The sequence below is a fragment of the Gymnoscopelus braueri genome (genome assembly GCF_963280865.1).
Source record: "Gymnoscopelus braueri genome assembly, chromosome: 6".
In the NCBI taxonomy this organism is placed as follows: Eukaryota; Metazoa; Chordata; class Actinopteri; order Myctophiformes; family Myctophidae; genus Gymnoscopelus; species Gymnoscopelus braueri.
The window spans coordinates 17,907,153-17,926,389 of NC_137607.1; the positions used below are offsets into that span (position 1 = coordinate 17,907,153).

Here is a 19,237-nt window from a genome sequence, read left to right on the forward strand (position 1 = left end):
GTCCTTCACGAGTTCGTAATGCCACGAGGCAGGGGTTGGTTGGGTTGGGGAGAGCGGGGTGCACACACACACACACACACACACACACACACACACACACACACACACACACACACACACACACACACACACACACACACACACACACACACACACACACACACACACACACACACACACACGCACACACACACTAGTCCTGAGACACGGTGGTTGGTGAAACTGTGACAAATTGACGCTTTCTCTCGCTCCGGCTCTATACTGCGAGTATAGCTCGCTGCACCACAGGATTTGAGCTCCTCTTTGAGTTTGGGAGCCAGCAAATCTAGCGACTCAATGGTGTTCATTTCTCTAATCCAATCCCTGTATAAAACCCTCCCTTTGAACGTCTCAACGGCAGCAAAGCTTGAAAGGCAGCATGGCACCATCCTTCCTTCTCTCCTCCACTCCGTCTGCTCTGTGCGCCTCGCTGATCCATGCTCAGTGTCCAAACTCATCAGCAAGTGGGATAAAGTCACATCTAATTAAGTTTGCTGATGCTGGGAGTGATGATTTATTCGTGGTGACAGAAAGGATGAGGGTGAAGAAGATGACCAGAACCGTATTAATAGTGGCTGCTGAATAAAACCTTTCATCATCATCATCATCATCACCATCTTCATCACCACTACCACCATCATCTTCACCATTAGTATTAGTATCTAATCTGTAGCTACATTCTAGAATCCTCCTTTATTCCAGTCTTGTATGGAATTCATTAGGATTATATGCTCCACTTCTATTCATCCAGATATTAACCTGAACTGCAGCTGACTCCTTCTATCTAATTCTCTCCAGAATCAAACACACACGCGCCTCCCTCCCTTCCTTCCTTTGACCAGTGACTACCACCTCATCCTGGCTGCCCCTGAACCCTCCTATATACACCAGTGGTGGATAGTAACTAAGTACATGTACTCAAGTACTGTACTTATAAGTACAATTTGAGGTAGGCTATTTTTTACTTTATTGGAGTATTTCCAATTTTTTTTACTTTTACTTCTACTCCACTACGTATTCATACATTCACCACTTAAGCTCTATATTTACTTTGGCTATTTGAAAATGGCCGATCTACAAGCTCACAACGCGTTGCATCGCGACACTTTGTGAGCTTGCAGATCTGCAATTTTCAAAAGATTTTTTATAAATTTAGAAAACTTGAAATGGGACATTCTGCACAATGAGTACTTTTACTGTTGGTACTTTAAGTATGTCTTTGTACTTTTACTCAAGTAGAAAATGCGATTACTTCTTCCACCACTGCCCTGAACCCTCCTATACATTCACTCAGCCAATGAGGAGGGGGCTCGGTGCTGGAATAAATTAATCGCTTCGTACGGCAGGAAGAGAGAGAGAGAGAGAGAGCTGCAAGTCAGGGTTGCCATGTCTGCTTATTATAAGTGACTTTGGGCTTGTTTTTTCTGTGATGTTGCTTGTAAATATTGGTCAGCGGGTTGCGTTTTTTTTGGGGCTTGTTCTACGTAGTTGCTTATTCGGGCTTATTTCCTAATGTTGTTTAAACCAGTGGTTATCACACATTTTCAAGTCAAGGACCACCACATTAATGCGGACCCCCATCTGAAAATATGTTGCCAGGGAATACACATGGACCCCAATGAAAACAAGCCATAGTGCTTTCTTGGGTTTAATCCTTTCAACATCCTTTGGTATAGAACTGTACTTTCTGTGTTTCTTTTTTCAAACTGTTAATAAAGTATTCAATCAATCAATCAATCAATCAATCAATCAATCAATGAATCAATCGATCAAACCCCCATACAAGATGTGTGTTGTTAAAATGTTTCAACAATATTCTTCTTTTTTTTTTTATGTAGGCCTATTACTACAGTATATTATGTTTAAAGGGCGAGGGGCTCGCTTCTTTTGGGCTCGTTTTCATAGACCTGCATGGTTGCTTATTTCTCTCACAAAACCTGGCAACGCTGAGGAAGAGAGAGAAAGAGCTGCAAGTGCCATTCACACTCCAGACTGCACGGGGATACATTGTAGCCACAACGCAACATCAGCACCACTCTGCGCACGTCCGAAGTGCGTCTCTCTCTACCAACAAGGATACATAGTAACAGGGCAAGGCTATAGAAATGTTTATGCTCACCTGCATGTGCTATTGATCGTTCTTGCATTGTAAAAATATGAAGGTCGGACGCTAACCCCAAACTTATAGGCATGTTAAAAACCTCTTGGATTGTTCCTCCTCGCAGCCTGTGCGCGCGTTATTGAGCCCCGGCCGTTATTCTATTGGATTGTACAATTGTACGGCTTTTCCCTGGAAGTATGTGACGGTGAAAAGAGAGAGAGAGTGGGGCGCCTGTTCGTTTCAAGTTTTTTTTTTTTTGACCATGTAATAGTGTCGATCTCTTTGTGTTTGCTGCTAATTATCCCTCAAGAAGGACAAGAGGAGGAACATACCCATGCTCAGTGCTTTGTATGCACTGTCCCTCGATCTCAACTTCACTGGTCATCATCACGTAGGGATTTTGCGGACAGTAATTCCCGTTACAACGAAAGGACCATAAGGCTGGCACAATCAGGTACAGAAAAAAACATCATTTAATTAAAAGTCAAGATATTCTGTTTTTCTCTTTACCCCTTTTATTTCTTTAATAACAATAATAATAGATCACACACTTTTCTTCCGAAGTCGTTTTACAAAACAAATCCAAATAAACAACTTTTTTAGGAGAGAGAAATTGCTAAAAGAAAAAAATTGTGCAAAGAGTAAAAAACATTAAGCTAAGACTAAAAGGCAGAAAGGGAGATTTCCTTAGGGCACCATTTGGTCTAAAGATGTGACATATTACATTTTAATTAAACAAAATTAGCCTATAAGTCTTGCAACATCAGTGACTGATTATTTCAAATCATTATTGTTTGAACCAACAGGAATAGAAAGTGCATGAATGACTCTCCAAACTGTACCTCACTGTTTCTCTCTTTCTCTCCATGTAGCTATATCTCAATCTCACCCTCTTGCTCTCTAATAGGGATGGGACGATAGGAACATTACATGTCACGTTTATTGTGGCAAAAATAATTGCGATTAACGATATATTATCGTGATAATCAAAATATGCTTAAAACTTGAAAATGTCACTTTTGTTAACCAATTGAACCCCAAGCATGCATCCCTATTCTGGGGGGTACGTTCGCCAAAAATAGCCGATCTACAAGCTCACACGTTGTGAGCTTGTAGATCTGCTATTTTTGGAAGTTGTACTGAATTTGCAGCTCAACCAAAGCTAATTCATCCTAGTGTATGATGGAGGACAATTTCACGATAACTTCAAATCTCTGCGATACGATAACCGATAATAACGATTATCGTCCCATCCCTATAACTCTAACACCCACAAAAAGTGGAGAAAGAAAGAAACAATAGGTGTCCTCTCTCTCTCTGCCCAGCCTTGACTCCCCCTTGTTCTTCCTCTCTCTCTCTCTCCTCCCTCTCCTCCTCCTCCACCCAGGATTATTTCAGATCGTGGGGAGAAGAAGATGAGGAGTACTCGGGGCCGGGGGGGGAAGCAGCATGAGCGGCCGGTGCAGCTCCTGCAGCTCCGTTAGACTGGTGGCCCTCATGTTTCTATGGAGGAGGTGGTGGTTAACACTAAGCCTGCTCCTCCAGTGCTACGCGTCGGTGTCACGAGGGGCCAGCAGGGCGGCGGCGGCGGCCGATACGGCTGCCTCCTCCTCGGGCGCTGCTGGCTTCAGCGGCGGCGGAACGGGAACCTCGGGACCCCTGGGCTGGCTCCTGTCCGATAAGGGACCCTTCCACCACGCCCAGGAGTTTGTGGATTTCACCGAGCGCTACCAGCAGGGTTTCACCACCAAGTACAAGATATACAGGTGAGTTATAAGCCTGTGACCAGCGATGCAGAGGAGACGGACCTACAGTTGTCATCATAGCCGTACGGAAAGACAGTGTTTCTGAAGCAGTGGTTTTCAACCCTTTTTCATATCAAGGTCTATTATTTATTCTGCATTTTTTTTGAGCCACGGACCACCGTTTGATGAGATTTAGCCTCTCAGACTCAACATTTTGAATATTTTGTTATCATTGGATAAGATTGTCAAAATAGCAGTTCTTCTACATTCTCTAATTGTGTAGTTTTCTTGTCAATTAAGTCATGCAGATGTTTAACAATAATGTAACTCTTGAGAGCGTAAAAGGAAACCAAATGGACCCTTACGGGTCCATTTGGTTTCATTTTACGCTCTCAAGAGTTAAAGATCTCTAAGGATCCATGTGGTTACCAACTCTCTATCATTTAGCTGGGGACCACCTGGAAACTCCCTCAAGGACCACTGGTGGTCCCCGGACCACTGGTTGAGAACCACTGTTCTGAAGGATCTAATGAAATTAGTCAGAACCAGATTATGTAATGTTTGAATTTGAAATCATGTGATTTTAGCTGAGAGCAAAATAAGCAGCTTGACGTAAAGCCAGAGAGAAAGTGGGCGAGAAATCAAATCACATACTGGAACAGTTTACCCGCTTTTTCTATTGATTACTCACCTCATGGAGTCTTGAATTCATGGAGATTTATTATTAGTTTTAATTATCAATTATTAGTTTTTGTCGCATTCCTAAGCCAATAATTTGACGACTGGCGACAAAAACGAAAAAATCTCCATGAATTCAAGACTCCATGGGGTGAGTAATCAATAGAAAAAAAGTCATTTTGGGGGTGAGCTATCCCTTTAAAGATAGCCTAAAGATGCATATTTAGTAGGTGTGGCAATGTGTGGAATCAAGGGTTTTGTGCTGAGGGACGATGACATAAGAGAGTTTTTGCATGTAAAGGAATGTGTACACATGTAAAGTCCTTAGTAGCTCGTTCATCCATTTGTAACTCTTGAGAGTGCACACATTTAACCAAAATGGTCCCTATTAAGTTCCGGGTCCACGTTGGGTTCCATTTGTACGCTTTCAGAGAGAGAGAGAGAGTCTCACAGTTGCTTCTTTTTTGGTCCCAAACGCCAGAACTTTGCATATCAGTAACAGACTTCAAGCAGGCTAGGTACCGCAGGAGGGGCTTTGGTTGAAGCAGCAGGATGTCAAAGATAACTGACGGAGCCAGATGATGTGCAACAGAGGGTGGATGGGGATGGAGGGGGGGGGGGGGGGGGTGTTAGGGGGCTTGCATCAGAATTGTGTGTGTGTTGTGTAGTACTTGTGGGTGTGACTTGGAAGCATTGTAGTTACAGTACGTGTCGGCTTTGAAGCATGCCGAGGTGACATTTACCGGCCCGTTTTTTTTAAAAGATTCAACATAGAATGTAATAGATCAGAGGTTTTCAACCTTTTTTCATGTCAAGGACCCCCAAAATGATATGTATATTTGGCTGCGGACCCCCCCCCCCCCCCCCCCCATCTAAAAAATATTTTGTGCCAGGGTGCCTCGCTATGAGCTTGTAGATCTGCTATTTTTGAATAGCCAAAGTATAAAATATAAAATAAGTGGTTAAAATGTTTGCGACACTATATTGACTCATTTTGCTGGGGACCCCCTGGTGGTACCCCTTCAAGGACCACTGGTGAAAAACATGTTTCTACCAATAAACAAAGGTGACATTAAATGGTATGGGTTATGTGCCACAGCGCAGCTCATGGCCTACTGCATGTTGGTGTCATGAGATTAATAGCTGCTAAACGTAATGCAATCATTAACTGATTCTGATGATAAAATACATAATTTAACATTTAACAGAAATGTTAAAAGCCTCTCCTAAAGGGAACTCTCATCACATTGTACTGAATTAATTAATTTTCTGTATGCCGGAACATAATGGTTCCTACAGATTTAAATACTTAGTTGCTCGCCACCGAAGATAGTAGACTGCAAGCTCGCAATTATGCAATGTGAGCTTGTAGATCTGGTATCGTTGGTGCGAGACATCGAAAATCAGGGTTAAGCTTCGGTGTATAAATACTTTAGGCGTTGCTATTTTGACTTCATTATTTCTCTTTTGCCTGAGAGAGAGAGAGAGATAGAGAGAAAGAGAGAAAGAGAGACAGAGAGACAGAGACACAGAGAGACAGAGAGACAGAGAGACAGAGAGACAGAGACACAGAGAGACAGAGAGACAGAGACACAGAGAGACAGAGAGACAGAGACACAGAGACACAGAGACACAGAGAGACAGAGAGACAGAGAGACAGAGACACAGAGACACAGAGAGACAGAGAGACAGAGACACAGAGAGACAGAGAGACAGAGAGACAGAGACACAGAGAGACAGAGAGACAGAGACACAGAGACACAGAGAGACAGAGAGACAGAGAGACAGAGAGAGTGTGCAGGCCAGAGTTCCCACCCCACCCTACGTGCCAGCGTTAACACAGAAGTGTGTCTGTGTGCATCCTCTGTATTAACCTTTACGACACTTACAGCAGTAAGTGTGTTGTTTGTGTGCATCACAAGTGCACAAGTGTGGCCAATGTGCGGTTGCTGTGAATTATGTCTGTTGTCAATAGACAGTGTGTGAGAGCCTCTGTATTGTGCGGGTGCATACTGTACAGTATCTCTATGCGCCAGGTGAGTGTTTTGATCCACCGGTGAAGAGTGTGATACTAGTGTGAGAGGCTGTCAGAGCGGCTGGAACTGACGACTAGAGTGCTTGATGGCAGCTCAACAGGGTTCTGACTGACACTGGCATTTAGCGGCTGACATGAGGGTGACTCAGCCATCAGACACAGATGGAGAATGTAGTGCAACTCGTCTTATACCCCAGGTCTCTCTCTCTCGCTGTCTCTCTCTCTCTCTCTCTCTCTCTCTCTCTCTCTCTCTCTCTCTCTCTCTCTCTCTCTCTCTCTCTCTCTCTCTCTCTCTCTCTCTCTCTCTCTCTCTCTCTCTCTCTCTCTCTCTCTCTCTCTCTCACAAAGTAAGTAATGACTAAAGTTTTCGAATAATTGTAGTTGAGTAAAAGTACAACATTTGTCTCTGAGACGTAGTGGAGTAGAAGTAAAAGTACTGATAATTGGAAATACTCAAGTAAAGTAAAAATACCCAAACATTTTTACATGAGTAAATGTACTTAGTTACTTTACACCACTGGTGATACGCACATAATATATATAAGGAGCGTGAGTGGGATGGTGTAGCTGAGCATTAGACAGTGTAAAATGTCCTTATTTCATGTCACCAAAACAGCTTGCCGTAAATGAATTCTCTTCTGACTTCAGTACAGTACTTGAGTAAATGTACTTAGTTACTTTACACCACTGTCCACCACACACACACACACACACACACACACACACACACACACACACACACACACACACACACACACACACACACACACACACACACACACACACACACACACACACACACACACACACACAGTAAAATACTTGGAGACTGTAAAATGTAACCAAATGGATTTGGTTCCATTTATACAGTCTCCGAGTTACAGATGAAAAAAGGATTTCACTGTGTAGAAACATGCATGGTCTATTTGTGTACAACGCTCCATATCTCTATCTCTCCCATTCCCTCTGTCCTTCTCTAACTCTGTCCACATTTTTCCATCTTTACTACAGAGAACATCACTTGCTTTCCTTCTAGATCTGTCTCTCGTCTTTCTTTTTCTCACAGCCTCTGCATCTCTCTCTACCGCCCTCTCTTTCTTTCTTTGTTTCTTTGCACACCACCCCAATACATTATACTGTGCAACATGCAATCAGAAAATACACACACCAGTACACACACACACGCACGCACACATGCACGCACGCACACGCGCACACGCACACACACACACACACACACACACACACACACACACACACACACACACACACACACACACACACACAGAGCAATGGGTACATGGTATAAGAAATTACTCTTAATTAACCCACAAGGTGAAAAGAAGGTTAAATAATGATATTAAAAGCCCGACTCCACCTCTGTCATTACCGCCAGCTGGAGCTTCACAAGCGCCGCTCTCTCCCTCTCCCTCTCCCTCTCCCTCTCCCTCTCCCTCTCCCCCTCTCTCTCTAGCTCTCTCTAGCTCTCTCTCGCTCTCGCCCACCCGTCTGATGATTTCAAACCAATTGCTCTACTTCACTCATAAATATTCCCCGGAGCTGCGTTGGCCTTTGGCGTTCAGGGGCAGAGGCGAGGGAGTTGAGGGTTTGGTGGAGAGATGAGACGAGGGGACCGGAGAGACAGTCCGTCACTATAGTGCCTTATCCCCCCCTGGTGGCTGCTCATATAGCACAGGGGAGAGCTGCTGACCCAAGACCTGAAGCCCATTCTACAAATGTCTTCTAAATCCCAGCAGTTTTCTGAAAAAAACGTAGGTTTCTATATCAGTGGTGCTCAAACTTTTTCATGTCAAGGACCCACAAAATGTATATGTATTTGGCCACTGACCCCCATCTCAAAATATTTTGTTCCAGGGACCCCCCAGAAGCAAAGATTTGAGTTAAAGATTTGCACACATTTTCACGATTTTTCAAAAATAGCAGATCTACAAGCTCATAGCGCGGCACTCGGTGCCGCGCTATGAGCTTGTATATCTGCTATTTTTGAATAGCCAAAGTGTAAGATAAAGCTTTTTAGCGCAAATCAAGAAGGGACACAGATGCGTTCCAGGTCTTAAGGGTTAAGACAAATGTATACCTTTTTTTGCACGACCGTTTTGCTAAAAAAAATGACTTACTATATTCACTCTTATCTGAATTTACTGAAAAACATAGTCGATATCCACAATATTGTATGATTTGATTTGATTTAGATAAATTCATGATACAATTTACCGAGGTGCATAGTACAGTAGAGTTATCAGGATGGCACAAAAAGTCGAAACACTTGATTCCATTGCGGTCCCAAAATAAACAATAGCAACATCTAAACACATGTGTTATTCTATTATAACTAAATAGGATCATTGTAGTAATAGCATTCAACAACATAGACAGTCATAACACCAGCGTACATGAGACAAATAAATACATAAATAAATAGAACATTACATTTAAAACACCCAATTCCACTGATAGCAACGAGGTCCAATGCAAACCAACCAGGGGCCCCTGACTCTATTCTAACTTGCCCATCAGCCAATTTTTCAACAGCTATTTTAAAACGGTTTAAAAACTGGGCAAATTTAATTTCATGTGGGATTTTATTCCACTCCTCCCCCCCTGTGTATTGGAATGAGCTTCTACCTACCTTGTTTTTTAGCTTTGGTGGTTTGAGATCAGCTACACTATAGCCCTTGTGTTCACGCTGTGGTATAGTCACTAACATTCTGGAAATAACCTTTGAAGTATTTTGGGCATTGGGTCTGTTAGAGTATCATTCGTACAGCATCTATTCGTATCCCTACTCTCAGTGAGGATCACAGTTCTGACAACATCTGCATGTTCATTCTATAATGAATGCAAATATGTGTAGAATACAGTCTCCTATTTTCATGTTTTCCAAAACATCAGAAAGATATAGAACACGTACAGAGCTACTATACCACTGGTTCTCAAAGTGGGGTCCGGGGACCCCCAGGGGTCCTTGGGGGGGTTCCAGGGGGTCCCCAGCAAAATGTGTTAACATAGCATCACAATCATTTGACCCACTTTAACCTTTTATACTTTGGCTATTCAAAAATAGCAGATATACAAGCTCTCTGTGCTGCGATTTTTAAAAATCGTGAAAATGTGTGCAAATCTTTGAATATATATATGTTTAAAAGTGAACATTTGTAACTCAAATCTTTGCTTCTGGGAGGTCCCTGGAACAACGTATTTTCAGATGAGGTTCCGCGGCCAAATACATATCATTTTGGGGGTCCTTGACATGAAAAAGTTTGAGAACCACTGCCTTATACATCTCCAAGTCTACTGCATGTGAGTGCAAGTCGATACCACCATACTAATCTATCTCCTCAACTGCTCTTACTATCCACACCAATCACTATTAAACCGTGTGAACCTGTGATTACTGAAATACTCTATTTAATTACACATAGAGGAAACACCTCCTCTCCTACTGGTAAAAGATATGCTATTGCACATGCATCAATAATGTAAATGGGTGTTAATTGGAGGAGCGAATGTTAAGTGTATAAACTAAGATGGATAGTGTGTAATTAAAAAGAGAAAAGTTACGAGTGTTCCTCATAATCCGGGTTTGTGATCAGTGGTGGAAAGTAACTAAGTACATGTACTCAACTACTGTACTTAAGTACAATTTTGAGGTATTTGTACTTTACTTGAGTATTTCCAATATCTTTAATTCTGTGCTCCACGACATCTCAGAGGCAAATTCAATAATTTGAACTTTTTGGTTACTAGTTAGGGACCAGTCGAAATTTACATAAGGGGGGGCATGGAGGAAATGTATGTGCCCTGATCTAAAATGCCATGACCCTCCCTTTGACAAAAAAAAAAAATCAATGACCCTCCCCAAGTGATTACAAAAAAAAGAGTAACCCTCCCCGCCTAGAAGTGTCACGATATATTGTGTCACGATATAGCCTATCGTGGTATTAAAATGTGATGATAGGTATTGTCATGATGTCATACTGTATCGTAATATTTTTTTAATTGTTTTTTTAATACAAAAAAAACACTTTCTTTTTTTTTGCCGGTGAAAGTTAGGAGTTTTTACTGTATGATATGAAATGTAAAGCTTATCATAGTAATTATTAATCATGTCCTCCATCATATTCAAGGTATTTTGGAGAGAAATGAAACAGACTCCAGTCAGTCACTTTCAGTTTAAAGCACTGCAGAGGGGAGGTGTTGTGTGTCAGCTGATGCTCGTTGACGCTAGTTAATGTGACATGCATATGCACTCTCAAATAGGCCTACATCTAATCTAAGATTGTATTATACTGTATCTGGTATTATAGAGATTATTATTATAGAGATTTTTAGCTGTTGGAAATAACTAGGCTGCACTTGGTTGGTAAAGTCCAGATGACAAAAATATGAGGTTTGTGGAATTTATAGTTATGCAGTCTTATATTATATTATATTTGTTATATTAGTGTCTATCTGTCCTCTGAAACAATGGGTTTATTAGTGAGAACTTCACTTCTCCATTAAGCTTGCACAAATGTATTTATTTGTGTGTACAAAGCACTTTGTAATTGTTTCTAACTTGCTTTATAACATTATTTATAAGATGATGGCCAATGTTGATGATACATGAGAAAAGAACATTAATAATATATCATATCGATATCATGCCCAACATCATGTATCGTATTGTGAAATTCTTGACACCCCTAACCCTCCCCATCAAATACAACATGACATTTAAAACTGATATGTCCAATGTTTTGCTTTCCACATTGATGAGAACATTGCTGTAGTGTAGTCAGTCTTGCTAAATGCACAGTGTATCTGTAGTAGTGGTAGCAGAATGGATAGTGTTCTCATATTACATGTGGGAAACCCATTGAATCCTGGTCAGATTGAAAAAAGTTGAATATTTGGTAACCAGTAGTTTAAAACTTTTGTCACTCTGCCCTTTTAATTATCAACTACAGTGACTACAACTACACTGTTGCCTACATAAAACAAATTAGGCTATCAATTATGGCCTGATGCTTCTGGTTTTACTTGTGGAGCTAGGCATCTATACACAACTGTCCATATAGATCCACATTAATCACATGCACAGAATTACTTCAAATTATTATGAATATCCAGTTATAGTAGGCCTATAATGCATCTCTCCAATAACGCCTGTTGAAGTTTTGCTTAATTGTTCAACCACCATCGTTAAGACGCTGAATAGATTTGACTGGGTCGTTCACACTCGCTGTGCGTTGATGGCTTGTTAACGACCGTCATTGATTCTAAATAGACAAGGTGTTACTTGATTTGAATTCTTTGTATCCTTTGAAATGGAGAGGGGTCATTGACCACTGTTCTGCTGTACTAAAAAGGTATATAAAAAACGGACTATTTTATCAATTCAAAATTGCATGACCCTCCCTTGGATTCAAAGTAAAATTAGCTGACCCTCCCTTGGACCAAAATTAGAAAGGCATGACCCTCCCCTATTTTCCTCCATGCCCCCCCTTATGTAAATTTCGACTGGTCCCTTAGCCTACTTTGTAGATTTTGATTATTTTTACAAAACATACATTAACCACTTCAGCCCTATATACATTTCATTTGAAAATAGCCGATCTACAAGCTCACAATGCGTCTGTGAGCTTGTAGATCGTCTATTTTCAAAGGATTTTTATACAACTTGGAAACTTTAATTGACTTATGGGGCGGAAAGACCATGAATCCACTCATTTGCTTTGACAAAGCATTGGCAGATTCCGCCCCATAGGTAAAATAAAAGTGTGGTGGGACCGCGCCCTAATGAGTAGTTTTGGTACTTTAACTCATTGAGTGCCATTAACGTGTTTCACGTGTTTTAGCGCTATGGTGCAACGTGCCATTAACGTGTTTCACGTGTTTTTGAAAAAAAAAAAAACTTCCTGAACCCAAGATATCATTATCTGAAGATTTGCAGCTCCATCCACTCCTTGTTTAACTTATAACTGAAAAAGGCTGTATCTCGCTTCCTAAGCACTTTTGTTTTACTACATTTAAAATTTTAATAAAAATTGTAATGGCCAGAAATAGATATTAATAATTATGGCACTCAATGAGTTAATTACATTTTGATACCAAAACCTTTGTACAGACTTTTTTTTTTTTTTTTTTTTTCTCAAAATCTTTATCCCACGATTTTGTAACCCTATTTTTTCACCCAGTGCCAATGCCTAAGCTTGTAATCCTGGGCACTACTCTCCCTCTGCCAGCCTGGGGAGAGCCCCGAACTGGGCTCATGCTTCCTTCAACGCATGAGGATACTTTTAGTATTGATACTTTAGTCCTTAAGTAAAAAATGTGAGTACTTTTTCCACCACTGCTGGTGATGTTCTAAAAGTGGGTCTGTGTCTGTGTGAGATGCTCTTTTCTGCTCGTTTTCATTTCGTTTTTTACATCCGGAATAATTAGCATTAAAGGCATTTGCACACGGCGGCGTTATTAGTCAAAATGTCAGCTCAACCTTCATTCACGGGTCATTCATTTTTTAAGATCCCACCTCTGTGGAACAATTTCTCATCCCCTGCTTTTATTTGCGCTCCCAGCGCTTTCTGCTGCAATTTACTGTGACTGTGTGTCATCTAAGCAGACCTTTCTCGTAATTAGGCAGTGATTAAGGGTTTCAATTAGGTATGAAAATGTGTTTATTAACCCATTAAGACCGGGAGAAGCATCAGTGTCATTTTAGATTTCTTTGGGCTGTTCAAAAATAGCAGACCTACAAGCTCGTAGCGCGGCACCGAGTGCCGCGCTACGAGCTTGTAGATCTGCTATTTTTGAAAAATCGCGAATAGATATTTTGCAAAGCAAACATTTTTAACTCTAATCTTTGCTTCCGGGGGGTCCCTGGAACAAAACATTTTGAGATGGGAGTCGGTGGCCAAATACATATCATTTTGGGGGTCCTTGACATGAAAAAGTTTGAGAATCACTGACATAGTAGCAAGTAAAAAAAAAAAAAAAACTGTTAGGATTTAGGAGATATTTTATAGAATCGGCCTCAGGTCTTTAATGGGTTAAGATGATATGGTGCAGGGACATGTGACAGCTCCTACCGAACTGTGCAATGTAATTGTTGTTCATTATGTGATGTACCGTAAGTGTCAGAAGTAAAGCATGTTATCCTTTATCTGTGTTCAGATACCGACCGTATAGATAGAGACCTTTGTTGATCCCACGGTGGAAATGCAGTTGCCATGGCATTACAGCAGAACTTGGACAGCTATAGGACTAACAAATAATACTAATATAAGAAAGAAAAAAGAAAAACACTTACAGCAACGCACAGGGATTAGGAAAAGCAGAAATAAATCGGGCATGGCTCTTATAGCACTTGGCCTGGGAATTAGCATGGTGAAAGAGCTTTTAACAGGTGTAGATATAAATGTAGTCTAAAATGCACTAACAGAATATTAACAGTTTATTAACAGCAGTGTTGGAAAGTAACTAAAGTAATATCTAACTTAAAGTAATATTATAACTTTTTTCCCAGTAACTAGTAAAGTAACTAATTACTTTTGGAAGGGAGTAATAAGTAAAGTAACTATATTACTTTTAAAACAAGTAATATGTAATAAGTAATATATTACTATGTTTTAGAAACTTTTCCAACACAGTGTTGGAAAGTAATGTTTTAGTAACTTTTCCAACACAGTGTTGGAAAGTAACTAAAGTAATATGTAACTTAAAGTAATATATTACTTTTTTCCAGTAACTAGTAAAGTAACTAATTACTTTTGGCAGGAAGTAATAAATAAAGTAACTATAATACTTTTTAAACAAGTAATATGTAATAAGTAATATATTACTATGTTTTAGCAACTTTTCCAACACTGGTTAACAGGTATTAAAAAACTGTCCAAAATGTACATAAATGTAGGCAATCTACCCACAGTAATGTGGGCAGAGGTGGAAAGTAACTAGGCACATGTTCTCAAGTACTGTACTTAAGTAAAAAAATTTAGGTAATTGTATACTTTACTTGAGTATTTCCAGTTTCCAATACGTTTACTTCTACTCCACTACATCTCAGGGGCAAATACTTTTACTCCTCTACAATTATTTGTAGATTTTGATTATTATTACAAAACATACATTAACCACTTCAGCCATATGTACATTTCGGCCATTTGAAAATAGCCGATCTACAATGCGATGCATTGTGAGCGATGCGATGCATTTCGAGCTTTTAGATCTGCTATTTTCAAAAGATTGTTATTATGTTTGAAAACTTTAAATGGGACATTCTGTATAATGAGTACTTTTACTTTTGGTACTTTAAGTGCATTTTGATGCCAATAATGTTGTACTTTTACTCTGGTACATTTTGAATTCCAGACTTTTACTTGTTACAGAGTATTTCTATATTGCAGTATTTATACTTTTACTTAAGTTAAAAAAAAAAAACACTTTTTCCATCACTGAATGTGGGATGAATAGAACAGTCAGTCTACAATGGATAGTGATGCAATATATCCCTGGTAAAACTCTGTGCATAAATAACGTGTCTGTCGTGTCACCTCATGTTTGACGGTATATTCCTGTGTGACATAAAAATGTCAGTGAAGAAAGAGGAAAAAGCCAGTAGTCCAAGAGAAAAATAGCACAAAGCACCTGAGCACATTAGCGTGATGTTGAATATTCTACAGCAGTGGTTCTCAAAGCTTTTCATGCCAAGGACCCCAAAATGATATGTATTTAGCCGCGGACCCCCATCTCAAATATGTTGTTCCAGGCACCCCCCAGAAGAAAAGATTTGAGTTACAAATGATGAAAAATATATATTCAAAGATTTGCAAAAATGATCACGATTAAAAAACAAAATAGCAGATCTACAAGCTCATAGCGCAGCACTCGGTGCCGCACTATGAGCTTGTATATCTGCTATTTTTGAATAGCCAAAGTATAAAAGGTCAAAATGATTAAAATGCTATATTAAAACATTTTGCTGGGGACCCCCTGGAACCCCCCCAAGGACCCCTGGGGGTCCCCGGACCCCACTTTGAGAACCAATGTTCTACAGAATGCACAGACATGGAATGGAACGGAACAGAACAGAACCGTGTGCAAGAAATGAAATAAAACTAAACGAAGCACGAATTAGTACTCGACAGAGCCAGATTACTGTAAAGCGGGGACTCAAGTCTAATTTATACTTTGTCACATGAAATATGAATTATAGGCTTTTAGGCTTTTAGTTTTCACTGCTCCTTACAGTTGTGCCTGTCGTACAGCACTTGAATGGGTGGCTTGATTGAGGAGACACATAGGAGTTCTTCTACTGCAGTCAAAGGTTTAATAGAGACATGTAAAAAGCAGTGGTGGAAAAAGTACTCAAATTCTTTACTTAAGTAAAAGTACCAATACTGCACTATACAAATACTCTGTTACAATTAAAAGTCCAAAATTAAAAATGTACTTGAGTAAAAGTACAAAAGTATTGGCATCAAAATGTACTTAAAGTACCAAAAAGTATCTACAAGCTCACATATTTACAAGCTCACAGATCTACAAGCTCACAACGCGTCGCGATGCGACGCGTTGTGAGCTTGTAGATCTGCTATTTTCAAATAGCCTATGTATAAAATATGGCTGAAGGGGTTAATGTGTGTCTTATGATATAATAATTTACATTTGCAAAGTAACTAGTAACTAAGTTTTCAAATAATTGTAGTGGAGTAAAAGTAAAATATTTGCCTCTGAGATGTAATGGAGTAGAAGTAAAAAGTATTGAAAATGGGAAATACTCCAGTAAAGTAAAAAATCACACCCTGTGTGAAGTGGGCGGTGTCTTGCTAGCTAATCACAATACTGAATGGAGTCAACCAATCATGTACAAAAGATAAATACATTTATTGAAACACTCTTTATGATGGACGAAACCATAACTTTAAAAAAACAAATTTATGGTTTTTTTAAAGTTATGGTTTCTTATATAGGGCTATGCACATGTGTCATGTGACACTGGCCAATCACAGTCCTGAATAGATTGTGATTGGCCAATCACAGCGCAGGATAATTGTACAAATATCCAAACCTCACTTATAGGGGCGGTTTCACTGCCCAAGATAATTGTACAAATTTCCAAACCTCACTTATAGGGGCGGTTTCACCGCCCAAAAATACCTCAAAATTGTACTTAAGTACAGTACTTGAGTAAATGTACTTAGTTACTTTCCACCCATTGCTTGAATGGATGGCGTGATTGATTGAGGCGACACACAGGAGTCCTTCTACTGCAGTCAAAGGTTGAATGAGACTCCAGGACATGAGGGGCAGTAGAGTGTCCTCGTCTGCTTCACAATGACAAGGACCTCATCCAGTGCAGGGTCTATGTCTTCTGACAAGTGTTTGATGTGGGGTGTTATCAGGGGCAGAGATCCAGGGCGGCATCTTCCACACCGCACAGAGAGAGAGAGAGTGTGTGTGTGTGTGTGTGTGTGTGTGTGTGTGTGTGTGTGTGTGTGTGTGTGTGTGTGTGTGTGTGTGTGTGTGTGTGTGTGTGTGTGTGTGGGTGGGTGCGTGGGTGCGTGGGTGCGTGCGTGCGGCTATTAAAAACTATGGCTATGCGGCAGGGAATGTTGTGTTGACGTTTAAATACCAATATGGTATTTAAAAGGCATCATTTTCAGATTTTTCACTTTTCCCTCACATCAAATGACTATCCATTGTGTGAGAACAGTACCACCTTTCCAGACTTTTTTCCCCAATGCTTTAGAAATCCTAAACTGTATAAACCAATTAGCTAAGAATAAGTATTTTTGTGAGTGTGTTTAGCCTGTGCCAGAGTGCTTTCCAGGCACTCCTTGTGTGTGTGCGTGTGCGTGCGTGCGTGCGTGCGTGCGTGCGTGCGTGCGTGCGTGCGTGCGTGCGTGCGTGCGTGCGTGCGTGCGTGCGTGCGTGCGTGCGTGCGTGCGTGCGTGCGTGCGTGCGTGCGTGAGAGAGCTGAATAAGAGGTGTTCAGTTCAGAACCCCTAATGCATCTTTGAAGTCTGAAAAGTGTGTGCGTGTGCGTGTGCGTGTGCGTGTGCGTGTGCGTGTGCGTGTGCGTGTGCGCGTGCGTGTGCGTGAGAGAGGTGTTCAGAACCCCCTAATGAACCTTTGAAGCCTGAAAAGTGTGTGTGCGTGCGTGCGTGTGCGTGCTAAAGTGGAAGGAATCATATCATCTCCAGCAGCAGAGTGTCAAGAAGAGTTCATCAAGTCTCTCCGGTGCTATTCACTCAGTGAGTGTGTCTGGGAGCTCTCCTCAGTAAGCAGTGCCTGCATTAACAATAAATGGGAACGCCTCATTATGCACCCAAAGTGATTCCGGGCACTCCTTGTTTTTGTGTCTGCAAGGAACAGACTGTCGGGGCCGTGACAAATTTCAATACCACAGGGAGGGATCTGCAGCCTTCATGACAGCACAGCTCTGTTGTAAATCCATGCCTTTTTCCCCACTGTCTTGCTGTCTATAGTCTCTCTCTTTGGCGTCGTGGCATTTGTGGGAGGTGTAAATCAATAGTGTGATTGCTTTTTTATTAACCCATTTAGACCGGGAACGCGTCTGTGTCATTTTAAGATTTCTTTGGGCTACCGAGCTCATACTTGAAGATCTGCTATTTTTGAAAAATCGTGAAAATGTGTGCAAATCTTGTGTCAAATGTCTCAACAAATGTCTTAATTTTTCTGAAAAAAAAACTATTGTTGCTATATCAGTGGTGCTCAATTCTTTGCTGGTCAAGGACCCCCCAAAATGATATGTTTTTGGCCGCCGATCCCCATCAAAATAGGTTGTTCCAGGGACCCCCCAGAAGCAAAGATTTTAGTTAAAAATGTTGTTTCAAAAAAATATATGTGTTCAACACAAATGTTCAAGATTTTTCAATAATAGCTGATATACAAGCTCATAGCGCGGCACTCGGTGCCGCGCTATGAGCTTGTAGATCTGCGATTATTGAATGGCCCAAAGTATAAAATAATGGTTATAGCTAAACATCTAAAATGACACAGTATGCGTTCCCGGTCTTAATGGGTTAACAAATTGCACCCTTTTACATCGTTTCAACCACTTTTACAAACGGCGTGGTGCTTAGTTAATAATATTTGTAGTATTTCATTAGTCAGCTGTCAAATTCGCCCAAATAATATTCAACAGGGGATGGTCAACATATTACCTTAAATTGTTTTATACATACATTTCCCCTAAAGGCTACATGGGGAATTCTGTGATAACAAGGGGCATTTGTACAGTGATTCCCTTTAACAGTATGTCATTACAACTGTACCCTGATAAAATACATGGAGAAGTTTAAATACAATATGGTGTGTATCTGGGGGGAAAAAAAGAAGAAAAAAAGATTGACCATATCTGCCAAATCCTAACTACTTTGATAGTAAAGCTTTACAGATGAGTCATACTTTTAATAGTGGCTCATAATTTACTTTACTTTTATAGTAGCATTTATTTTGTGTAGTAACTAGTAAGCCACATCATGTATAACACAAACACTGACATAAACATAATGGCAACACTTCCATAACACTCTTAAGTGGATGATGTTTCCAATTAGTTCAAAGCTCACCGCAAAATCTCAGCACCTGATTGTCCAGCTATAGGTAACT

The 19,237-nt window shown here is 40.5% G+C and overlaps 1 protein-coding gene across 1 annotated transcript in view; it reads left to right on the top strand.

Annotated features, from left to right (window-relative positions):
- Window positions 1-3,589: 3,589 nt before the first annotated feature.
- Window positions 3,590-19,237, top strand: part of brinp3a.1 (bone morphogenetic protein/retinoic acid inducible neural-specific 3a, tandem duplicate 1) — a gene marked incomplete at its 5' end in the record, with an annotated part of 79,451 nt that continues 63,803 nt past the window's right edge. The window contains one exon of the mRNA XM_080430337.1: window positions 3,590-3,906. Coding sequence (XP_080286463.1) covers window positions 3,590-3,906 — 317 coding nt within the window. The remainder of the gene's footprint in view (window positions 3,907-19,237) is intronic.